The sequence below is a fragment of the Echinops telfairi genome, unplaced genomic scaffold, assembly GCF_000313985.2.
Source record: "Echinops telfairi isolate 266 unplaced genomic scaffold, ASM31398v2 ScPeMD7_7424;HRSCAF=8462, whole genome shotgun sequence".
NCBI classification, from domain to species: Eukaryota; Metazoa; Chordata; class Mammalia; order Afrosoricida; family Tenrecidae; genus Echinops; species Echinops telfairi.
Window position 1 is genome coordinate 94752206 of NW_022111324.1, and position 25298 is coordinate 94777503.

Below are 25298 nucleotides of genomic sequence, written 5' to 3' on the forward strand. Positions count from 1 at the left end.
CTAAAGAACCATTCAAACCCTAGTCTCTATAATCCCAAGATCAGAAGAACTAGATGGTACCTGGCTACCGCTACCAACTGTTTTAAAAAAAGAGCACATTGGTAGTTCCTGGATAAAGTGGGAGAGGACTGTGGACCAGAACTGAAAGCCATGAAAGAGACCAGGCAGCTAGAGAGTGGTGGGACCCCTGGGACTGTGGTCCTTACCCGTCAGGTCGGCAACTGAGCTCACCTCCCTGTCAGAATAACGAACTACGTGAGATCGAAGAGGAACACTTATTCAAGGAACAGAGTTCAGAGGGTTAGGAAAGGAGGATAAATGGACACAGGAAACACAAGAAGGAAGTGGGATGTGATGGGACATTGGGGTGGGGACTGCAGCGGGTGAATTGAATCAGAATGCATGTGAGTTGTTGAATATAAAACGGATGATCTGCTCTGTAGACTTTGACCTAAGTCACAATAAAAAGTTCATACACCAAGTATGCTCGACACAATGGATGGATGGATGGGGATTGTGGTAAGAGCTGTATGAGCCACCAATAAAATGATTTAAAACAAAAACAAAAAAGTTCATATATATATATGTATATATACACATATAGACACATATACATATATGAGCCCAGGGGGGCATAGTGGATAAATGATATACATCTGTAATGTGTGTGCACATCTGTATACATATGAACTTTGGTGGCATAGTGGTTATGAGTTGGACTGTGATCCACGAGGTCAGCAGCTCAAACCCACCAGCAGCTCTTTGGGAAAAAGATGGGGCTTCCCACTCCCATGAAGAGTTACAGTCTCAGAAGCTCACAGACCCAACTCCTGTTGGGTCATTAGGAGTCAGCATTGACTTGAGGGCAGTGAGTGAGCGCGCGCGCGCACACACACACACACACACACACACACACACACACGGCTTGAAGCAATCAGTGGGGAGGCCCAATGGAAGGATCATCGTCAGTGATTCTTTTTGGGCCACCTTCTCTCTGCACGTCAGGTCTGTGGAGAGAGGGAGGCCAATTGCAGGGGAGAGGGCTTTCAGACAGAACCAGGACCCCCCCCAGCCTTACCTGGAGCCACTGTTTCCACAGGGACTTCCCCAGAAGACCCCACGGGGCTCAGCCTCCAAGAAGGAGCCAGGTGGCTCTCCCTCCCCTGTGGAATCCCGGCCAGTTTCCATTTACATAACACAGCTTAATCCACAGCAACAGAAGCCCTGAGACAGCTTCTTTTTCCTCCTCTTTTTCCCTCTAAGACACGGAAACCTTTATTTTCTCTCTCCACCACAAACCGGTGCTGTTAAATAATATTGGATAATTGCACCTGTCGTACTCCCCATATTGTGCTGAGGAAAAATAATTGCAGGTTTTCTGCCGTGCCGTTTAGCGGGGCCTCTGTCACTGGGCTGGGAGCGTGTCATTTTCTCCCGTTTTAGACTGTGTACAGGGAACGCGTGAAAGGACTCACAGCTAGCGGCCCTGCCGGTGTGAGTGGGCGCGGGCCTCATTCAGCAATGATTTCTAATTTCTACAGCATTGAAACGCCACAGCTATAAATAAACAGTTCTGACTAGCTTTGCTGCCTACTCAAATGCTTTATTTAAAAAAAAAAGACAAAAGGCGCTGCCAACTCCCGGAGAAAGGAAGCCCAGGCTGTCTGGGTACGGACCCTGATCTCGCATGCCCCGGCCTGGAGCTGGGGGGAGGGACACCCAGACTTGGGGTGAGTCCGGGGCTCAGCCTGAGGCCTGCGAGGAGGTCCATCGCCTCCCTTCTGCAGGCCCTTCACTGTCCCTGCACATTTGGGATTACAGCTATGTGCAACTGGCTTCCTGTTATGACAAGTATTGCAAGCGAGTAGGTGCAGAGGAGCTGAAAATAATCAGCAAAAGTATGACCCTTTTCGGGTGGGTGGGTAGGGGGAAGGTTATTGTGTTACCTCCATGATCAAGGTAAGTCTGTGGGTGGGTACCGGGAAGGTTATTGTGTTACCTCCATGATCAAGGTAAGTCTGTGGGTGGGTACGGGGAAGGTTATTGTGTTACCTACATGATCGAGGTAAGTCTGTGGGTGGGTACGGGGAAGGTTATTGTGTTACCTACATGATCGAGGTAAGTCTTCCACTGAATTCAATGTGGATTTCACGTGAACGATAGCAACATGAGCCCATACACACAGGTGGGGTCAGTCCTTGGGGCAGGGCTGACTGCCCTCTCTCTGCCTGTCTGGGTAAGAAAAACCAGAATGAAAACAAAAACAAAATGATTGTCATTCAGGTGATTCGCAGGGTGACTGTGTGTGGGGAGGGTGGTGGTGGGGGGGTGGGGGGGTGCAATGGCTGGTTTTTGGACAAAGACCCCCAGGCCTTTCTTCTAAACTAACTCTGAGTGGATTTGAACCTCTAACCTTCTGGCTAGTCCTTGAGCATGTTCACTGTTGGCACCACCCAGAGACCATATTTTGAATGACTAGTCTCTGCTTTGTTCTGCAGTCAGGAGGAAGGGATACAGTCTTGGGAGCGTCCATGCTGCTGTGGCCATGACGTGCCTCTCCTCTGAAGCCAGTGGTGTGCTGGCGCCACCGTACGGGGCTCGTGAGGCCCAACTGGTGCTTCAGTTCCCTCACGCTGGGATCTTGCAAAAGGCCAGGGTAAGAGTATTTACACCGGGGAAGCTGGACAACGCTTGCTATCAGAGCTTTAAATTGTTCATTATGTCCAGAGGGTTTATCTGAAACCTGGTTTGCTCATTAGTAAAGCCAGGCTATAAGACATTTTCCACTTACATGAAGATAAAATGAGGTACCAGAGGTGAAAGTGGTGGTAAGTTACACGACCCAATATGGATATTATTGCTCGGATTTTGGGGGGTTTTATTATTGCTATTTTATAGCTACTAAGGGCCTCCTAGGGTAGTCCACGGTAGCAGTTCTTATATACTTTTTAATGAGTGTCTAATCAATGTCCACTGTAACCATTTCATTCTATACCCTTTAAGTTACAGCAGCCCCGAGGAGGGTACAGGTGTGCTGGCACATGCCCTGAATGGGAAAGGCTTCTGTCGTTTTCTGGTGCTGGATGGAATGGCTATGGCACAGTGGCCAGGCATGCAGCCATCCAGACTTACTTGGTTCTAGGGACAGTGCAGCCACAAATAGAAATGGGCAGGTTCCTTCCAGCCAAGAGCTTACTATGACTCTGAGAAGGGGGTGGGGGTTGGGGGGTTGGGGTGGTGGTGGAAAATTTGGGTGATCCCCCCGCGGCCTTCGCATTTGGGGAATTTCCACTGTGACAACTATGCTTGGGCTCCTGTGGAGAGCAGGTGCTTGGAGCAGTCTAGAGGCAGCAGGTGTGGGGAGAAGAAGGTGGCGTTCCCAGCTTAGTAAGGAAAAGACTTGTGGCTCCTTTTTATTAATAGTAGCAAAGGAGAGGATGGCCAGCAGGCTTTGTGGCATAGTCTGTTCCCTCTCCTACTGCTCCCGGGATCCAGTTTCACTGGATTCCTGTTGCTTGATGAACCCGAGGACAGTTGACCGTTGAGCTAACACCCAAGACAGAGAGGGCTGGTGGCACACTGGTAGAGTAGAGCATGTTTATTTCCCATTAAATGTTTGACATTTGTGTTCTTCAAAAGCTGAGCTTATAAACCAGGGCCCAGGAACATGGAAAGGAGAGCTCCTGAATGTGCTTGGTAATCAAATACGACAATCAGCTTTGTAAGCCCACAGCTAGCTCAACCCAGTTCTGTGTCGTTCAGTTGTCTAATCTTGTAGCTAGAATCCTATGCTATAATCATATATTATAGCACCTCCGACCCCGAGGCATCCTGAGCATAAAGCATAGCACTCATTTGGTGAAGAATCTTGGTTCATATGGAGAAAATTTGGATAATGCCGTGTGTACACTTAGCCCAAAAGGGGCTAATAAGGCTCATAAGGGGGACGTCATTCTCAATGTGGTTGGCAACTATTTTCACATGCCCCAGTCAAGTTGCAATCTTCCCAGTAAGATTGGCAACACCAGTAAGGGGCACATTCCTCCCTATATTTCTACCTAGATCTAGCAGAAAAATAGAATGATCAATCCATTGGGGGGGCGGGGATTCCAGCTAATTTACCAACATACTGGCTTTCCCTCCCCCAGGGAGGAGATTACGGCACTGGGTGGGGGTTAGTGCTTTGTTCTCATGCAAATAGCATCTTATCTAGAAGGGAGCCTTGGTCTCTACCTCTGTTAGGTGAACAATGTGGATGATTCCAAGTTCCCTTTTCCTGGAAATGTCTCTAACCCTGACTTTATGTGAGCTCTTTGGCCTTTGACCAGATTTTGGCCACAGACAATCTCCAGTACATTCTGAGGATTGGTAATATATTCTGGGTTGTCGGGAGATGTTTTCAGAGTGTCCTGGGAGCATGTAAAAACACAAGAACCCTCAAATCCATCTACCTTCATAACCCACTTATTAAACTTTTATATAACTTCCTATCCCTTTTACTTTTCTATGCCTTGCCACCACCTCCCCTTACTAGTAAAAACAAAACACAACTATGAAGGTGAACTCTGCTGATTTCTTCTTCTTTGGTCTTGGAAAACAACATGCAATCACTTCTGCTTCTGCTTCCCTGGCTGTGCCATGACACCTGCGCAAAGAAGAAAAGAGAGAGACCTCAGACCTTAGGCTTTCCTAGTAGTTCTTGTGTAGGTGGAAAGTCACCCAGCCTCAAACCAGTTGAAAGATGAGGGTAAAACATGTCCCCCATATGCCTTCAGAGGCTCTGAGAAACAACTTATGTCTTTGTGTAGTACAATGAAATCTAAAGGTTGGAAGTTCAAGTTCAGTCAGAGGTAACTTGGAAGAAAGGCCTGGTGATCTACTTCAGAAAAATCTGTCATTCAAAACCCTATGGAGCACAGTTCTCCGTGAAATCGGAGTTGACTCTACAGCAATGGGTTTGAGTGCTTTAGGAATGATGACTATATTCTATGCAAATAATACGTGTGTTATACAGCTTGGGGCCAACCACACCTCTCAAGGTATTTTCATAAGCGCATTATGCTAATTTTATTTTACAGCCACATGTTAAAAACTACCCTAGCGTGCTTCAGCAAAAAGCCTGTGGGAGGAAGGCTCAGTGGGGTAAAAGGACAACAGCTGTGCATTGTTTGTGTCAAGGAGGTCCCACTGCGACAAAGGCAAGAAGCTCTGCTCAGTTCGCCAGTCACAAACACGGCCTCTGTGTGCATGGGGCTCTGCGTATCGAATATGAGGCCCTTTAGATGAGTGGCAGCAGGTTGTACACAGCCCACTGGTGGACTTTGGCAATTTGTAGATGGAGATAGAGTCCCTCAAAAAGGAGTAAATATAGCAGATCCTAATTAGGGGTCCCTCCAGGGCCTCTCTCCACGTCGAGTCACCAGCAAAACTCCTTGTTGGTTCAGTCACGGACAATGAAATGGAACTGAAGTTGTAAAATGTGGGTGTACTGGACTGATAACTGAATCGGGAAAAATTACAGACAACTAACTGCTAGAAACGTAAGTTCTCTCTCAGAAAACAAAGGGAGTATGTCCCTGCTGGCATCGCAACTAAATCCCACGAGAGACAGAGTCAAACGTTGCTGCCCCATTCATTTGAATGGGTGTCACTCTCAACAGTCCTGCAAACAATCCAATCTCATCAGCATCAGGATCCTACCAGGAAGCTCTTGAAGCAGGTTCGCTATACCTCGTCCAAGCCTTCCGTTCCAGGTACTCAGCCCCAGGTTTTAGCCATTCTGGTTAGCGTTCCACTACACCCACGTGTACCCGATGCGAGGCTGCACTGATTTTACTGACTCGGCTGGACTAGTTCAAACTAGTTCAAAGCCCTGTTTTACCAGCCAGGATGGAAAAGTACCACCCTAATGATTAGTTTTTAGTAAGTTCTTTATAGAGGCTTTATTTTGCGGAAATTATGCCATTAAATTCAGCCAACAAGTTGATACCTCTATATTTAATGATCACATATCTTTGCAGAAGCTTTGAAATGTCTGAATCTTCATTAACTCAGTATTATTCCTGTCTGTTGCCAAATGCTGGTGTCCTGCACTGAACACTTTCTCAACTTCCTCTCATCCACCCTGGGAAGTGGGCACCCTGCTCCTTTTGTTCTCCTGTGATCTCTTCTCCTGTGATCACAACCACCTTGCACTCCTAAATCTACACTGCCTTTCTCAAAAGCCATTCCCTTCATCAGTTTTGTCCTTAACAGTGAACACGAAGTATCTTTGGCTAATTTCACTTCACTATAAGTCCCCCTCGCTGAGGTTCTAGAGAACGGTGGCTTGAGCTCTTGTGTGTACCCAGTCCCCACCCGACGCTGAATTGCTAGGACAGCTCATCCTATGAAGGCACAGCTTCCACGACCATTGGGGAGGCACCTCCCTTCTGCCACTCCTCATCTATCCAGACTAACCCCGTCACCCCACTGAAGCATTAGCCAGCTCTATTATGTTCCTTTGTGCTTCCACTCATTCTTTATTTTTGATGTGATTTCTCACCTCCTCAACTGTGCCTTCTCATATATTAAGTACGTATGAGCATGCTCCCTTTTCTTTTCTGTGGTACTCACTTTGGATCAACATTTGTTATGAAATGGCAAGTTAATCCCCTCATGTTCAAGCGCTTCCCAAATATGTTCCCCCTGTAGTCACTCTGAGGGTTCCCAGGACATCCTATACCCAAGCTATGTACCAGTCTTCCTCCTCTCACATCAAACTGATCGTAATACCATTTCTTCAAACCCAGGCGCCAGCATTTGAGAGTCCCCTCTCCATTTAAGGAGGGACTTTCGTGGCACGGTGGGCTTCATGCTGGCAGGCTTTCTGCTCCCATAAAGATTCAGAGCCTCAGAAACCTAGATGAGCAGTTCTACTCTGGCCTATAGCATCGCTCTTAGTCACAATCAACTTGATGGCAGTCAGTTTGGGCTTTTGTTTGGTCCCAACTTCAGAAAAGCTTAGAGAAAAGCAGCCAGGCGTGGGGGTGGGAAGAGATGGAAAGTTGTGTTGGGAGAGGAGAATGGATGGCTCCTTTCCTGGGCCCATGTCTCCCATATCTCAAACCAAATAGCTAGGCAGAACACTAGCAAACTCCCTATGATGGTTAATGTGATGTGCCAGTTTGGCTAGGCTATGGTTCTCAGTTGGTACTTTGTTGACATGAGTAATATTCACAATGAGTTGGTTAACTCAAGAAGATTACCCTGGAGAATGTGGTGGCACCATGCTGTCAATTGATAACCTAGGAGCAAAACTGGCTGCTTCCTGGAGAAGGTGGCATTCCCCTCAAGACTAATAGAAAAATCTTTCCTCCATCCCCAGTTTACATTCTGCCCTATGGACTTTGGACTTCCCAGCTCCCACGATCTCATTAGCCAAGTCTTTAACATAAATCAATCTTTTGTGTTTTTCCTGCTCTTATCTAGATGTCTCTGATCTATCAGTCAATTGTCTGTCTCCTGTTGGTTCTGTACCTCTGACGAACCCTGAATGATACTTTGACATACCTGCCAAGCTATGACAAGAGGAAAGTTCCCCAAACATTTCTGTGAAACTCCAGTGGTCATTTCATTTGATAGAGCTTTGTAGGAGATGAGTACCTCAGAAATCACATCTGCCTTTGCACTCCTAGCAGAGGAAATTACCCATAAACTTGACTTCTCAGGGAGGTAATTAGTGTCTAGGCTTCTTTGAGCTGCCACCATTTATTATTTCTAGCCAGGTTTCTACATGTCAAATGGAGAGATACGAGAACTGCTGATTTAGTAGTAGATTGTATATCTTGCTTCAACAAAAATGCATAAAGTGGATTTCAAATTCTTTTTGGGAAAAAAAAATTAATACAGTGCTTTTATTGATTGAAGGGGATACTTTCCCAGGGGAAACCCTCTTAATTGGCAGCTGTGGGTTTAGGCCTTTCTTTCTCTTCTGTCAACATCGTGGGGCAGAGATATTTTTCAGTCAAGCCTTGACTCCTCGTCTCAGGCAGAAGCCAAATGGTTTCTACTGGTGTAGCAAAGAAACTATGCTCTTAATTTACATAACTATAGAGACCGTAAGTAATGATAAACTTTATTATTTCAACTATTAAGACCCAAATAGATAAAAACATACTATCCACCAAAGTTTCCAACCATGCACCTATAATCAGAAAAACTATACATTGAAATGAATATTTGGAGAATAAGTGTCTAATTTCCCTGGGTTTGCTGGGAAAAGCTAGCGAAGGCATGTAATTGGGGAGAGGCATGAGCTATGAGCATCCAAGAGACAAAGTCACAGTGAAGAATAGTAGGGAGAATATAGAAGGCAGGCTGGGGAACCCCTGCGAGGGAGAGGGATGAGCAAGACTACAGAGTGGACTCTGAGTTTAGGAACTATGAAGTGAGAGCAAGTGTTATGGACTGAATTGTGTCCCCTCAAAAGATATGTCGCCATCCTATCCTCTGTCACCTGGAAATGGGAAATGGTCCTTGAGTTTGTTATCAGTCAGCATGAAGTCATGCTGGGATTGCATGGGTCCCGATCCATTCAATATTAAGCAGTGGTCTCATGGAAGAGGATAGAGACCCAGAGAACGAGAAAGATGATGATCGTGTCAAGATGTATCGCCAGGTTAAGGAAAGTGGGAGCTGCCGGACAATGGAAGAGACGAGAAGATCTTCCCCCAAAGACATTGGTGAGAAGTGGCCCTGCCAGTAACATCCTTAATTCAGATTTGTAGACTCCAGAGCTGTCGGGCAATTCATTCTATCATTTGAAGCTACCCAGTCTGCTGTGGTTTGCTGAGGTGTACCTGGGAAATAAACACTTCAAGAGAGGCCCAAAGGAGATCTACTGGGGCTATTGATTTAAGGCTGCCTTTGTCCGATGGGAGCTAGCTTCAGAAGTACACATCACCTCACGAGATGATTCTTCCATTACTCAATTATCAGGCATAATATGTGAGACAACTCCCCCCGCTCCCAATGGCTACAATCGAGCGTAGACTAGAGAACTGTTAAGCTGCTTTCACTAGATCTTTAAAAAGGAAAAAAAAAGAACAACATCTGGCTTACACAAAATAGTATTAAATGAGAATCTTAATGTCATTCTGACACAGAGACCATCCCAAGGTCCCTGGTTCAGACTGAAGTGTTCAATTTATCAATGTGCCTTGGGAAGGAAAGGACTTATAATCAAGGGTCCAGGCAAATAACAGCCTGCGCACGTCACTCTAGCCTGAGAGTCATGGGCATGGCTAAGATGATGCCGCCCCAGCCACAACTCCATATCAGAGGCCTTGCCACTTTGCCTGGTGAAGGCTAGCCCCTTTCTGTGCTTGATAGCTCTTGTGGGTTAGGTTTCTCTTCCTGAGGGATTTGTGTCCTAGTGTCAGCCTCCGAGTGCCTATCATCAAGAAAGAGAAAAAGAAAAGAAAATTATACACGACAGCGTAGAGAAGGGGGCCTCTGGTAAGATGTTCTCAATGCCCCTTTCTCCCAGTTGGAGAAGAAAATTAGTTTTGGACTGAGGTGGCCAGAGGCTCAGACACCATGGACAAGGTAGCAGTACTTTGGCAGACTGCATCCGCATGTCTGCTTCTATTCATTGTTTGGATTCATGTTACAAATGAGTCCTCCCAAAAGATAGACACGGAATCTTTATTGGTGAGTGGCTCATCCCACTCACTGCCACAGCAACTGAAGAGAGACTGTGCCACAGAAAAGCTAGGACAAGACAGAGAGTGAGGTAGGGACAATGCAGCCAGTGCAACCTTCTGCATCTCTTACCACCTTCTTGAGCCCCAGCATCTCCATGAGGGGCTGCAGGACCTACCTGAGAGTCATGACTCTGCTTCCTGTGGGCAAGGCCGGTTTCTGACGTCTATGTGCTCTGGGCAGGAGCTCAGCACACATTCTCCAAGGTTATTCTCTCTGGTTCTTCTTGTTCACCTCATTGTCACTCACTGATAATCACAGGTTAGGATGCAGAAACTGATGGACATCCAGCGATTGTACAGCCAGGGTTACCCCAGGATTTGGACAGATTAGGTGACTATATGTTTCCTTGGAGCAAACTGAGCTCTTGGGCCCTATGTGGCTCTTTTGATGTGTACATGTGGTTCTGAAGTAAAGTCGAAAATGAAAAGAAAACGATTATGGCTTTATTTAAAGGATATGATTCAGACAATGCAGCTTTGGGGCCATAGGATATCATTGGCTTGTATACACATATTTATGGCTCTTGAATAATTTTTAAATGGCTGTGAGGGACAGGATTGGCTCTTCCCTCTCCAAAGTTTGCTGACCCTTGATCTAAAACGTACGGACTCGAGAGAGGCTCAGAGGTAGTAGAACAGATAGTATGGTGTTCAAGCCTATTAAAGCTGCTGCCATGTCAGCCTCTGGTGCATGCTGACCTCATACACCACAGGGCAAAACTCTATTTGGCCCCATGCCATCCTTATGATCACTTGTAAATCAGACGGTTGTAAGTCACAAGGCTTTCATTGGGTGATTTTTAGAAGTAAATCACTAGACCTCTTTTCCTAGTCTGTCTTAGTCTGGAAGTTCTGCTTAAACAAATCCGTTTCATAGCAACACACAGCGTCTCTTGGCAGATGGGTGGTGGCTGTGCCTGAGGTGCATTGGCCAGGAAAGGATCCTAATTTTCCCATATGGAAAGTAAAAATTGTACCAATGAATCACCAGTGTCCTAGCTGAGACAACGGTAAATGTTATGGACACTGGGATCAAACCAAACCCGACCCACAGCTATCAAGGCCATTTCCAATCATAGCAACCCTATACAGGATTTCGGAGGATAAGTCTTTGTGGGAGCAGAGTTTGAACCACTGGCTCTGGTTAGCAATCCAACACCTACAGACAGCTTCACCAAGGCTCCCACCAGGAATAAATATAATACTATCTTCGAATTGGGATATGTGGTCATCATACTTAGAGGCCATCTTCTCACTAAGGGCATTGAAGCCAAGTCTTGATGTATATCTCATTAGGTTACATGGCTATTTTGTAGCCAGGTTAAGAACATACGCCAGTTTTCTTGATCCTCATGATAATGTTCTTCCTCCTGGTGGTACTGCCTTCAACAGTTCATTGAGAAGTATCCCACAACATAACTGTCTATACTATCTAAACACCCTGTCTAAATCTCTAATATGTAATCATCAGAGTCCTTCTTTGTTGCTTATCTCTACAATACCTTTGTCCCAACTAATACCTAGGGAGAAAGCCTTTGTCTTCATTGATTGATCTAATGAGTAAACTAATAGAAATGGGGGAGAGGTTCCAAGACGGCCAAGACATAGTCTTCACCTTCAAGAAACACGGGGTTTAGTGTAATTCCAAATCCCTAAAGCAGGGATGATAAAGCAAGAGAGTGAAGTGGTGAGTATGATGCTTAGAAGGTCTACTGGGAGCTGTGAAGACCTGAGAGGCATCATCTTCTTGAACCTCTTCAGGCCAGCAAAACTTCTAGGAAGAGACGAGCATCTGATCCGAGCTGAAATAGATGAGTGTGTGTGGTCTAGGCAATGACTGGGGATGTGAGGGACTGAAGTTCATGGAGATGAGAAAATATAAATATGTAGGGAAAAGATGTTCTGGGACATCACAGAATTGTATGAACAATACCCGACAGCCTTGGACTTCCACCTGAAAACCGAAGTTAAAGTGTTTTAAGCAGAATGGGGTACGGTACAATATGTTCACATAGGTCACTCTGTCTGTAGATGAAAAAGATTCGCCACTGTTGCAATCTTTAACAAAATACAAATAAACACAGTTGTTGTAGAGTTGATTCAGACTTCTTGTCAGCCCCTGGGCCTTAGAGTAGACCTTCACTCCATAGGGTTTTCCGAAAGTAGATTGCCAGGCCTTACTTCCAAGAGGCCTCTCCGGGGACTGAAACAGCCACACTTGCAGTGTGTGGCCAAGCACACTTTTATCCATTTATACCACTGAGGGATTCTATTACAACCCAAGGGGACTAGGGTTAGTTTACATTCTGATTCAATAATCTGTCATTAATTAAGAACTGTTCAGTAGCTCATGCATTGATGACCCTATTCTGTTGCAATAGGACTTTATATGAATTCTATTTTTAAAACTCTACTGGAGAGAGAGGGGAAACAAACACAGTCTGAATTGTCATTCGTGAACATTCAAACGTGCACAATGTAAGTGAAGCTCCAGGTGTGGATGTCAGCCTTTTTACTCCATGGGACCTAATGTAGTGAGAAACCAAGACAGTGCACCAATTCTTCACTTTGGGAGAAAGACAAGGCTTTCTCAGCTCATCAAGAGTGGCAGTCTTGGAAACCCACAGAGGCAGTTTTAGCCTGTCCTATAGGGTTTCTGTGAAGTGGAATGGATTTGATGGCAGTGAGTTTGGCTGGGTTTTTAACCCCTCGCTTACAGACTATCTTGTTATCTGACATTTTATTCCTAGATCTACAATTGATTTGGGATATCAACGACATATATCTGAATGCTAAGATGTGAGGTAAGAGTGAGAGCAATGCTGTCATGGTTAAGTTTATGTGTCAATGTGGCTGGGCCAAATTTTTTAGTAGATTTATGGTTATGCAATAATATAATTTGGAAGTTATGTAATAATATTATTTGGCAGTTGTGGAATGATGTAGTCATCCTTCATTTTGTGGTCACCCACTGCTTTCACATTGATTCTCTTATACCCAAGGGGAGGAGTGAGGAGTGGGTATACTTAACATGAGGCTTATTAAAAACAGCTTTGTGTTGAAAATAATGATTTCAATAATAATAAATATAGTGACTTTTTAAAAACTTAACAGATGTGTAAAATTCAATGTAGAGTAACGATTTAGAAATGATTATCGAACTCAATAATGGTAGCAATCTAGAAATGAACTGTTATTGCACTCAGTACAATTAATTATAAAAGTTATTATTCTTTATTATGAGCAATCAGGGTTTTCTCTGTACTTCTTATATCTGTCAAATTCAAATGATTTTTTTCTACTTTTAAAAAATATAGAGATTTGGGGAAGGCATCTGAAATCTTTTACTCAGAACTTCAAGGAAGCAACACTAGTTTTGAAACAGTTTCTAACCGTAAAATGTCAGCACATGTTCCTGGATAATTTCCTATGGTTTGGGATACTGATTTGGGAGCATTTTTTAATATCTTTTTTTAAAAGGTTTGTTTTCCAAAAAGAATATTCTCTTCAAGATTTTCTTAACCAGGTGCATTCTTCAAGAGTAGAAAACATGAAATATCTTAGTTCTGTGATTCCTTCTCCCTGGTCTCAGCCTCTGCTCAGAAATACACACATGGAACCTTCTGCAGCTGTCATTATATGTATATGTGTATATGTGTATATATGTATGTATATCAAGGGCTGGAACCTTCTGCAACTGTCATTTTATATATATATGTATATCAAGGCCTGATGTTTTCACACCAGGTCATAAATATTGTGGAAAATGCCATTTCCACCATTTTGGTTTTGATAGAACAGCCTGGTGTGTGGGTGTGTGATGGGGGGAAGGGGTCAGTGGGTGACTCCTTGACTTCTCTTATACACAGAATCACTGGAGAGTTCCCACACTTCCTTTTGGGTAGGGAAACATCATGGGTATTTTGCAATCTGACTTTTTAGTAATTACATTTTCCACACACACACAAAAGGCTTTTAAGGGTGGGGTTTACGAGAAAATCTCCCCAATTTTAAAGGCAACTGTGCCAACCTGGCCAATGAACACATGTGGGAATTAATTGAAGTGCAAAGAGAGAAATGGTTCGTGAGCCTCACCCTTCTTGTCTCTTGCTCTTTGATGATCAGACCAGTGTGCAGCTGCCTTAGCTGGTCATTGCTTTGCCCACCTAACTAATGGTGGCAGGTGAACCTCATCTGGGAGTGCCTGTCCCCTGTGTCGGGATCGGTTGGGTGGGTTTTCCTCCTGCTTTGGGAAAAGCTTGCCATTTGAACAGCTGCTGCCCCCACTTAAGGAAGAGAGACCTTGAGCCCAGGCTTTCAGGATGGGACAGTGCCACCTTGGTCCTGAGCTCTCTAAGCAAGATTGTTTCTAGCCTTAAAGTGATATGAGGTATTTTGCAGGGTCGGGGAAGGGGAGGTGGTGGTGGTGGTGGTGTTAATTTGATGGGATCCTTTAAGAAAGTGAAAATTCCCCCACAGGTTTTTTCTTTACGGTCTTTTTCACAGCCTATCAGAATTCTTCGGACAAAGACATCAAACATCACTGCCTTCTACGTTGGACTAATTTTTCCTTTAGAGTCCAGAAAGAGTGCAGAGTAGGTTAAGAGAGATATTATTGTGTAAATCAAAGAGAAATAACTGACCCCATGTCCTGTGGTTGAGCTTCTTTCCAAGTTGGTAAATAGTGATGGTAACGATGGTGCTGAGAAAGAAGAGAGCTAGTATACCTGCTGGGCTTAATTTGGCAAGCACAGGATACACCCACGTTCCAGTCTTGTGGTAGACCCAAAGGATCCTGCACAAAATGACAAGTCACAACAATGAGGCTAGCAGGGGGGAAACAAGCATTTTCTCCTTTTCATTGCTGGAATTCCAGAGCCCTCAGCAGTGATGTTTGTCAACAGCTGAAGTGTTCCCACAAAGCAACACAAGTGAGTCTTTCCTGGACAAATCAATTTAATTGGATAAAACATTCTGACTCACAGGCTGTGTTTAGCTGATTTGCCTAATCCATTAGGATTCAATGTTGGTAAAAGAATATGTGAGGACATCAAATATAACATTAGCCAAAAGAGACCATGTTAAGAACATGAGTTATTTCTTCCCCCGATGTGTACGACCGGCTGGGCCATGGGACCCACTAAGATGGCAACTATTTGCTGCTTATCAGTGAGAGAAGTGGAATTTTGTTGTTGTTGTTTTGGTTCCTAAGACCCAGGTGCAGCTTGGATTCCATCTCCAAATCTGTTGGGGTAAGATGGGCAACTATCTGATACAATATGCCTAGGATCTAACTGATGGTCCGTGAAGCTGGCCATGGTCAGAGCGCCACGTAGGAGCCATGGTGGTGCAGTGGGTTACATGACGGGCTCCTACCCAGGAGATTAGCAATTCGAAGCCACCAGATGCTTCAAGGTAGAAAGATGACTTGACGGATGAGTTTGGTTTTGGGAAGGTGGTAAGTAGGAAGGGATCGATTGACAGGGTGGCTCAATTATAGCTTTTGGGAGCAGAAAATAGAAGTCATGATGGAAGATAAGAGAAGGAAAGAAACTTCTAGGAGAGGAGCCATTATGCCTATGTGAAACCTTAGAAGGCAGCCTCCTGGAAACCAAGCGCACCAGGTCAGGCCCAGGTCTGAAATCACTTTACAAATGGAATGCTATCATCGATCAGCTGTACTTCAGAGTTGGCTAAGGGTACAGAAGCTAGAACCAGGCCATCATGGTTGAAATCCTGGTTCTGTTGTGGTTCACTACCACAGAATTGGTTCTGACTCATAGTGACCATATGTACAACAATGACACCAAAAATAATGACCAAACCAAACTTGCTGCCATTGAGTCTATGCTGACTCGTGTTGGCCTGAGATTGTAACTGTTTACAGGAGTATAAAGTCAGGGAACCTAGTTATGAAGTGTGAAAGCGAGGATGATTTTCAGCACTGGTGACATCGTGGTTATGCTTTGGGCAGCTAGCGTAAAGGTCTACAGTTTGAATCACCAGCCACTCTGTAGGAGAAAGATGAGGCTTTCTACTCCTGTGGAGTTACAGTCTTGGAAACCCACAGTTCCACCCCCCTGAAGGGTTACTATGAGCTCGAACAACTCAATGTGTTTAGTCTCGGTTTCCCTCCTGCATGTTTCAAGTGGAAATGCTAACAGTACACATCTTCTAAGGTGGTTAAGAGTTAACTACATGGAACAGTGCTGGACACATAGAAACTCTTGAATCAGGGCTCAAAAGTGTCTATCCCCACTGAGCGATGGTACAGGGCGACACTACTCAGCCTTGTTTCTCTGAGGCTGCATACCTCTTGTATCAATTCGGATAGACTGGGAACAACATTTGAATTGGAGTGGTTGCTGCAACATAGATTGATGCTCCACTGGGTTCACTGGTCCTCCAGGGCCATCTGTTCTGGTAGTCCTCAGTCTGACAGAGCAGCCACCACCTTGAATTTGCCAGTCGTTCTACCAAAGGGATAAGTGACCACAGGTTCTACTGGCAGTGGAATGTCCAGAATTGTTAATAGTTCCTCCTAACGACTGGGAGGTTGGGAAGTATAACCATCCCATCTAGAGTGGGAGAGGAGAGAGGCAAGGGAGAAACGAAAATATCTGGTCAATAACCTTAATGACGACTACATCTTTCAACTGGATTTGTCTCCAAAAGACATTTCCTGGGTATCCCTAACCATGTGAGTTCTAATGACTGACTTAGCCAGGAATTTCCTTTTATCCCCTAATATCTTATTCACACCTTAGTTTAAGAAATAAACACATCTATCTTGGAAGCAGCAAAACTTTGCATCACCTACTTTGGTCTTGTTACCAGGAGAGACTATTTCCTGGGAAAAGACGTCATACTTGGTAGATTCAAAAAACTAAATCACTGCCAGAGAGTCAATACTGACTCACGGAGACCCTGTAGGACAGGGTAGAACTGCCTCCTTTGAGCTTTGAATATGACAACTCTTTAGGGGAGTAGAAAGCTTGTTTTTCTCCTGTGGAGTGACCAATGGCCTCAAACTTCTGACCTTGTAGATCGCAGTCCAATATAAGCCACCAGTACTTCTGGTGAAGTGAAAGGACAGGAGAAAATGAAGAAGATCCTGAAGGAGATGGTTTGCCGCATTGGCTGTAACAATGGGCTCAAACACCAAGGATTGTAATGACAGCACCAGACTGGGCAGCATTTTATTCTGCTGTGCGTGAGGTCACTATGAGTCAGAACGAACTTGACAGTACTAACACCAACAATAGCTCATGATGCAACTATGGAACGCATAGGCTCACTGTAAGTCACACCTGACATGATTGCGGTGGATTTTACACACACACACACACACACACACACACACACACACACACTCTCTCTCTCTCTCTCTCTCTCTCTCTACTCTGTTCTACAGGGCTGCTATCAGTCAGATTCGACTCCATGGAAATAAGTATGTATATGTGTGGGTGTGTATATGCATATACATATATATTATATACTAAGAGCTATAAGGACAGAAGACATCGGTTTTTCAAGTACAGGGAACACTCGTTACTTTTTGAAAATGCATGGCTGCTTTGGGTGACTTTACTAGGCTACATGAGCTCTGGGGTCATAGTGAATGATGTTGTGGGCTGCTAAACCCAAGGTCAGCAATTCAAACCCACGAGCTGTTCTGTGGGAGAAAGATGAGGCTTTGTACTCTGGTAAATATGTCAGCTTCAGAAACCTAATGGGCCAGTTCTACCCTGTCCTTTAGGTCTATGGGTCAGAACCAACTGGACGGCAGTGACTCTGAGATTTTGGACTAGGGTGCATAGTGAGCTGGGCGGTTCAGTGGTAGAAGTATCATCTTCTCCATGGGAGACCTGGGTTTGTTTCCCAGTCATTGTGCCTCAGGTACAGCCACCACCTCTCTGCTACTGGAGGCTTGCTTACTGCTATGGTGCTCAACAGGCTTAAGTGAAGCTTACTGACTAAGACAGGCGATATTAAGAAAGGCCTGGTGATCTGTTTCCAACAATTAGCCAGGGAAAACCCTATAGCTCACAATGGATTGATATAACTGATGACAGAGATGAAGCAGGACCATTCGTTGTTGTGCTCCATTGTGTGTGGGCTTACCAGGAGTCTGGAGCCTACCCAATAGCAGCTGCCTAAGGCCGTTACGGTGATGCCTAGTTCTCTATGACTGTCCACTATAGCTGCCATAGGCAGTTCTCAGCTGACTGACCTGCCAAGCAACATCATGACTTTGGGAAATTGGGAAGTGTACTCAATAGCCTTCAAAGTTTTGGTTAATCTGATGTTTCCCTCTTTGAAGAGGCCAGTGAGGCTAAACTCAGTTCAGAGAGCAATATTATATGTCCATCTCTGTGGCAGGCGAATCTATGTGAGCCAGGCTGGGTCGGCAGCACATAGTAGGCAAACATGACCTTTTAATAGTCTTTTGCAATCTTAAATGCAGTAGTGTCAAATAGTGATCATAAAATGTGTGTTGTATGCACCTTATCAGTAGGGTAAAAGTGTCAGCCTGTGGGTTAATAGACATGAAGATAAGTAGGGGGTTGTGTGCTTTAGACATACAATTCCTAAGGCATTAACCCCTCCCCCCCCAACCCGGTCCCCTCTGTGGAGCCCCGCAGAATAAGAGGCGTGAGGAGAGCACAGTGGAGCGGGTGTGTTGCACCAGTTGTTTGCCCAGGTATTGAATGGGGTGAGAGTGGTGGGGATGGCAGCCTCTTCGTGTCACTGAGAAGTCGTGTCTACTCTCTCCCTAGAACACACCCTTCAGACTTGAGGCTTCTTTCTCCGTCAAGAACCATGCGTTCTTGCACATCCCCCATTGTCAACCATGTCATCATTCTTGGCTTCCTTTGCTGCCCCCTTCCCCTTTGCTAGTTGTTGAGTTGCTTCCAACACGTGGTGGTAGGATGTCCAATAGGGTAAAATGTTGTTCAGTCCTGGACCATCCTAAGGATGGCAGGTGTGTATTTTCAGTGCTCATTGTTAAGACAGTTTGAGTGAATTCTAATTGAGCCCCTCATCTTCCAGCACTTTTCTGGGCAATACTTTAGGGTTTGCACTGGGTGATTTTCAGAAGCAGCCTTTCTGCCTAGTCTGGAAGTCCTGTGAAACCTGCCTACCATGGATCACCTTGCTAATATTTGATAGATCGGTGGCACAGCTTCCTGAATCATAGCAACACACAAGCCTCCACAACCTGCCAAACCGACAGGCATCTGATGTTCCCGTTTTTTTGGACTAGGTTATTTTCCCAATAGTCTCTTCCTACTTCTCTACTCCTTCTTTCCTCCCCTCCCCTCTCCTCCCTTCCCTTTCTCTCCCTTCCTCCTTTGACTTTCTCCCAGCAATCTCAGCTCACCCTGAGACTTCAAATACCTGTACCTCCCACCCCGCTCTCTCTTAAGGCTGTCAGGTGTCTTAATGGAAGTCCCTGTAGAAAATGATTCTCAACTTTGGCTGAAGATTAGAAATGTTTGGGAGACATTAAAAATTCCAGTGTCCAGAGCAAATCAATCCTGGGCTATTTGAAGTCGGAGTCTTCTTGGTGAGGGACCTCACCATGGGATTTTAACACCCCTCTTTTTTTCCCAGCTTGCCCCCTAAATTATTTCCCCCCCTAACTTTTCTACATTAAATAATGGAGCTACCATATTCCTGGTCTACCAGTTGAAAACTCTTTGAACTACTGTACCTCTTTCCCTTTTATTTGCCTTCCTACAGGGAGAAAGATGAGGCTTCCTACTCCCATAAAGATTAAAAAAAAATTTTTAACTAAATACTTTTATTGGAGCCTCTTAAATCTCTTATCACAATCCATACAATCATCCATTGTGTCAAACACATTTGTACCTGTGCTGCCATCATCATTTTCAGTCTCAGAAACCTGCAGGGCCAGTTCTACCCTGTCCTATAGGGGGACTATGAATCGGAATCAGTGCATGGGCAGCGAGTTTGTTTTGTTTGTTTTCTGGATGGAGCCTTGGTGGCACAGTGGTTGTGCGTTGGGCTGCTAACGTCAAGGGCAGCAGTTCAAAAAAACAACAACCTCGCCAGCTCCTCTACGGGAGAAAGATGAGAATTTCCACCCTATGACATTCACAATCTTGGGAGCCCACAGAGGCAGTGCCCTATACGGTCAGCATGAGTCAGAAGCAAGTCGAGGGCGGACAGTCTGGTTGTGTGGCGCACCAGTCAAAGTCTGCTCTGTTACTTCAACAGCATCTCGCAGGTAGGCCCTTCGTTTCGGAATGCTTGGCTGTTGTCCACTTCAGGTTGTGACGGTCTTTTATTTCTGCGACAGGCATTTTGGGGTGAAAGGAAGCGGAGGTTCGAACTGAAAGGATGAGACATGTGGACAGCCCTCTCTTCTCACATTGCTTTAAATCTACACTCCTCAATTTGCATCCAGGCTGGGCTAGAGCCCCAAGGCTAGTAGTGAACCCGTATTCTTGTATTTCTTTTCACATATTAATATTTCTTATAGAAATATTTAGATGATATTTATTGTCACATATTCATTTCCATTTGTTTTCATATATTTCTATTTATTTATGTCCTCCCCACCCCCCCAAGTGCTCCAATCCTGCTAGCCCTTCCGGGCCCAGGTCTGATGCACATCTTTTATGAAGCCCCTTCCTTACGATCAGCCAGGTGGACCCCCTCCTTTCTCCCTGCTCCCGTGGCTCCTTGTACTTCCTTTTATGACCATTTTTGTTTCCCCTTCCCCCGTGAATTTTTAGCATGTGTATACAGGGCTCACCTCCACTTGTTAAGTACATACTCCCTGAAGGCTGGGGCTTGGCCTCTTATAAATAACGTGGCCTTTCCCAGCATGACCAGCCTGTGTTAGGGGAAATATTTGCCCAAGAAAAGGATGAGTAAAAGCCAGCAGAAGGAACATTTCCGTTTTGCTGCTCCTCAGAGCAGCCCGAGAGAGAGCGAGGTGAGCGAGGTGCTTCGGGGTAAGAGCAAAGGAAAGAGTGAGGCAGCTCCCATATTTACAAGTGACTAATGCTTTCTGAAGGGAGTGGAAGAGTTACAGTCATCCCTACTCGGCAAAGCTTTATTTTCCCACTCGGGCCAGCCCTCACATTCTGCACACTGAGAAATAACACAAAGCAAGGGCCACATCAGGGGTGTCGCTAGGGCTGACGTCACCCAGGGCCTCCTCCCCTACCAGACTGTACGTACTAAAGCCTTCGTAATGTTTATTATCAGTTCTCCCCTGGGGCCTGTGTGTGATCAAGGTGGCTGTACATTGCTTAAAGGGAAGAACTCTTAGATTATAGGAATACTGGCAACAAAATTATCTTGTAAACTCCTGCTACATTGAGTTACATTATTAGGTACAAAATAATTGATACCTGAGCAGAAGCCTTTTTTCTCTTCTTTTTTACTTTTATAAACAACTGAAAAAAATGAGGTACGTTCTCCAGTACTGCTTACTGCAGTATTGTAGGCAAAACACCAGAAAGTCTGGCAGAATCCGTGGTCATGAAAACCTGTGGAGTTCTGGTGGCCCAGTGCTTACACAGGCTGCTCCAGGGCAGCCGTTCAACACTGTCAGCTGCTCCATGGGAGAAAGACAAGGCTTTCTACTCCGGTAAAGAGCTACAGTCTTGGAAACACCAGGGCCAGTTCTGCCCTGTCCTGTGGGGGCCCTTGAGTCAGCATCGACTCAGAGGCAGTGAGTGAGAGCCCGAACAGCATGTACCATGATTCCAAGCTTCCCTGCAATTAAGTAATATGACAGCTCTACCCAAGCACATTAGATGGTTCTAAAGGTAAGTTAGCAGAGACTTTTTGCCTTTCAGTGTCCTGATCCATGCAAGCTGGGCTTACCAAACAAGGTTTTTGCTGTTATAATGAACAACAGGCTTGAGCTATTTTCTGAAAAATAATAACACATTTCCAAAGCGACCCTGCACCACCATTGTAGAGTCACTTTGAAGTCACCTCCTCTGAGAGTATCACCCCTTAGGGATGCCACCGTGCCCCAGGTGAGGCGGTCCCCACAGTATGTGATGTAGGTGGCTATTTTCAGGTGACTGTAATGTGGTTTTGGCAAGTGCAATGCTTCTCCAGTTCAGAATTACTGCCTGTGTTCTGTCTCATGTGGGCTCCTTGTTGTCTCTCTGGCTCTGAGCCCTAGTCTTTACCTTATCCCGGCGCTGTGGCTTCCCTATTTGACCATCCACAGTGACCCACCCAACAGCTGACTCCATAAGATCGCCATCCGTGGACCCTGTTCAAAGCCCCTTGTGGCTAGGAGGTCTTGTGGGTCACCGTGCCTTTTAAAATTGTCCTCCTCTTTGGGGGATGGAAGACAGCAAAGAGTGTGGGCTCTCCTAATGAGTGAATGAGGACTGAATCCTAATGAGTGATTCAGTACTGGAATTCTAGCCTTCGGTGCAGGAGACCTTGGTCCTATTCTGACCAGTGCACCTCATGGGTAGCCATCACCTATCCGTGGAGGTTTGGGGGTTGCGTGGGTGCTATACAGATTTTAGCAGAACTACTTGATGGAGATGGACTAGGAAGAAAGGCCTGATGAAAACCAGTCAAGGGAAAGCCTATGGATCATGAAGGTCTGATCTAGAACCCATTTGGAGTATGGAGGGGGCAGGTGGCGCAGTATTCCTTCCACTATGCATGGGCTTCCCTGGAGTCAGGGCCTCTCAAGGGCAGCAAACATCAATTAGGGATGGACAGAGAGGTTAGGATGCTTCAGCAAATGGAGCAGTGCACAGCATACTTGTATGGGCATATTTGAGTCTTCCTAGGAAAAATGAAAGCAGCCCTGGGGGTGGGGGGAGCATACTGTTTATACTTTAGGCTGCAATCTGCAAGGTCAGGAGTTTGAAACCACCAGCCGCTCCAAGGGAGAAAGACGGTGTAAATAGTTACAATCTCAGAAATTCACAGGGACAGTTCTAGCCTCTCCTGTGGGGTCACTAGGAGTAGATATGGAGTTATAGGAGGTAGTAAAAATGAGGCAGAGGGGATCAAAGCTAATTTCGTGCTTCTCAGTGGTACAAGGTCCAAATCCCACTCGGCCTTGACTGCCCAGTGGGCCGCACCCAGTCATCTTCTCATCGATGCTAGGTGTCTGTCTGCCATTCCTGCCCACTGCCCTCCCTTTGGGGAGGGTCCAGGTGCAGCACTGAAGACAATGACCTGTCAATATCGTGAGAGTGATGAGAGCGCCGAGATGAGTTCAGGCCTTTCACATGCTCCACTTCTCTAGCTTCTAGCAAACCTTTTATTTTTTTTGACATGGGAACACAGTGGAAAGAGTAGATTTGAAATGTGAAATTATGAGACCTTGGTCTAGGCCCCAGCTTTACATGTCATTGACCGTGTGACCTTAGGCATGTCCCACTAACCCAGCGGTCCTCAACCTCTGGGTCATGAGCCCTTCGGGGGTCGAACGTTTCATCACAGTAGCAAGATGACAGTGATGAAGTAGCAATGGAAATAATTTCATAGTGGTGGGTGGGTCACCACAACATGTATGAAAGGGTCGCGGCAGTGGGAAGGTTGAGAACCACTGCTCTAACAGAAGCCAGTGGCAGATGATTTCTGCGACACTTCTAGCACCCATTGTCTCTGATTCCCATAGATGAGTAACACCACCTATCTTTGTTGTTGTTGTTAGGTGCCACTGAGTTGGCTCTGACTCACAGCGACCCTATGCACAGTGAAGGAAACGCTGCCAGGCCCTATGCCAGCCTCTCAATTGTGCCTATGCTGGAGCCCACTGCTGCGACCATAGTGCCAGGCCATCTCCTGGAGGTCCTTCCTCTCTCTCACTGCCTCTTTACCATTAGTCCAGCGTCCAGACCCCAGGCTAGAGAACAGCACAGCTTACCTGTTACATTGAGCAAGGGCTTTATTCAGGACAATAAAAGCAAGACAGGCTTTGGACAAGGCAAGGAAACAGGGATGCAACAGGGAGGGGGGCCAGATCCTGTGAAAGAGAAGGAGGGGCTTGGGAGGAACGGTCAATCCTAGACCTTGCCAAAGGCTTTAAGCCTTAAATCTAAGGCTAGTAAAGCCCATGAAACTGGCTCCTCCTGCAAAGATTCACAGCCTCAGAGACCCACAGGGGCACTTTGACTCTGTCTTATAGGATCGCTGTGAGGTACAATTGACTTGAAGGAAATGTATCTCTCGTGGGTTTCCATTGCTGTGGTTTAATTAGGAATGAAAGTCTAAGTTGAATTCACTGTACTGATTTAAACTCCACAGCCCACCACCATGGAGACCCAAACCAAACCACACCTGGTGTGTGCAAGTCAGTTCTGACTTGAAGCAACCCTGTGGGAAAGCGTTTCCTAAGCTTTTCTCTTGACAAAGGCCAAGTGCCACATCTTTTTCCTGTGGAGCAGCTGGTGAGTTTGAACTATCAACCTTTCTTCATCCACTGTGCTTCTAGGGCTCCGTTCTCCCATGTAATCTCAATACTCACAGCCATCGAGTTGATGCTGAATCATAGGGACCCAACAGGACAGGATCCAACTACCTTGTGAGTTTTCAAGATGCTAAATCTTTACAGGAATAGAAAGCCCTGTCTTTCTCCTGAGGAGCAGCTGGTGGTTTCGAACTAATGTCCTTCTGAATTGCAGCTCAACACATAATCGCTATCCCACCAGGGTTCCTTCTCCCATCTAGGAAACGGAATTACCCAGACTGTTAGACATGCACAACTTATGTGAATCTAGACTGTGGGATATAAAAAGACTTTTCCCCAGCTTGTCTCCCTCCAATCTATGCCAGACCTAGGACACTGTTTGCAACGAATGGTAAATGATTGTCAAGTTACCTCCCTGAAGGCACAGCCATCCAGAGCAATTAGACTACATTCTGGTGTACCATAGGTGGGGCTCGCTCCCTGCTGTCAAGGACAGTGGATTGCTTTCCCTGGAGGGCTCAGAATAAAATAACCGCCAGCTCAAGGACGATCAAGGTTAGGCTGCCATCTTGAATCTAGGATCTGCCCATCTTGTCACATGTGTACCCTCAATCCCTTCTCTTTCTATAGCGTGTACACCCCTAGCTTGTCCCCCTCCCATTGTTGTGTTTGCCTATGATACAACCCCTTCCTGTGATATATTTTGGTACCTGTACTCAGGGGGCTTGCATGCTCCCAAGTATATATAAGCCTTGGTTACAAATAAAGCTCTCTCTCCTCCTCCCACACCTCCACGTGCACCATCAAGAGGGGCTGAGGTGAGCATGCTACCACAAAATGTGTCTGACTCCTTTATTTTACTCTCTCACCTCTCTTATTCTCTATGACTTTACTATAATCTTTATATATTATAGCTGTACAATTGTGCCTGTGGGCCTGTGATGTTGTCATGGGCTGGCTTCCCTGACACTAGACCACAGAAGGAATATATCATGTTTAGCTTCTGATCTGTGGGCAGTGACCTTGACATGCATGGTCTTTTCAGTAGCAGTACAAACACACGACACTGGGTAGGAAAGTTCCAGAAGCAAAAGGGGTTTTCCGGTGACTGA

General features: G+C 45.6%; 1 protein-coding gene across 2 annotated transcripts in view; it reads right to left on the reverse strand.

The window, feature by feature from the left end:
- Positions 1 to 3583: 3583 nt before the first annotated feature.
- LOC123522554 (androgen dependent TFPI regulating protein) overlaps positions 3584 to 25298 on the reverse strand; it is a 101778-nt gene continuing 80063 nt past the window's right edge. Inside the window, exons 5-6 of one of the 2 annotated variants that reach the window (XM_045297834.1) lie at positions 14474 to 14541; positions 3584 to 4645 (exon numbers count right to left, since the gene is read on the reverse strand). In XM_045297834.1, the coding sequence (XP_045153769.1) occupies positions 4608 to 4645; positions 14474 to 14541 (106 nt within the window). In that variant the 3' untranslated portion in view covers positions 3584 to 4607. Of the gene's footprint in view, positions 4646 to 14389; positions 14542 to 25298 lie in introns of both variants that reach the window. The other variant, XM_045297833.1, reaches the window with a different exon arrangement.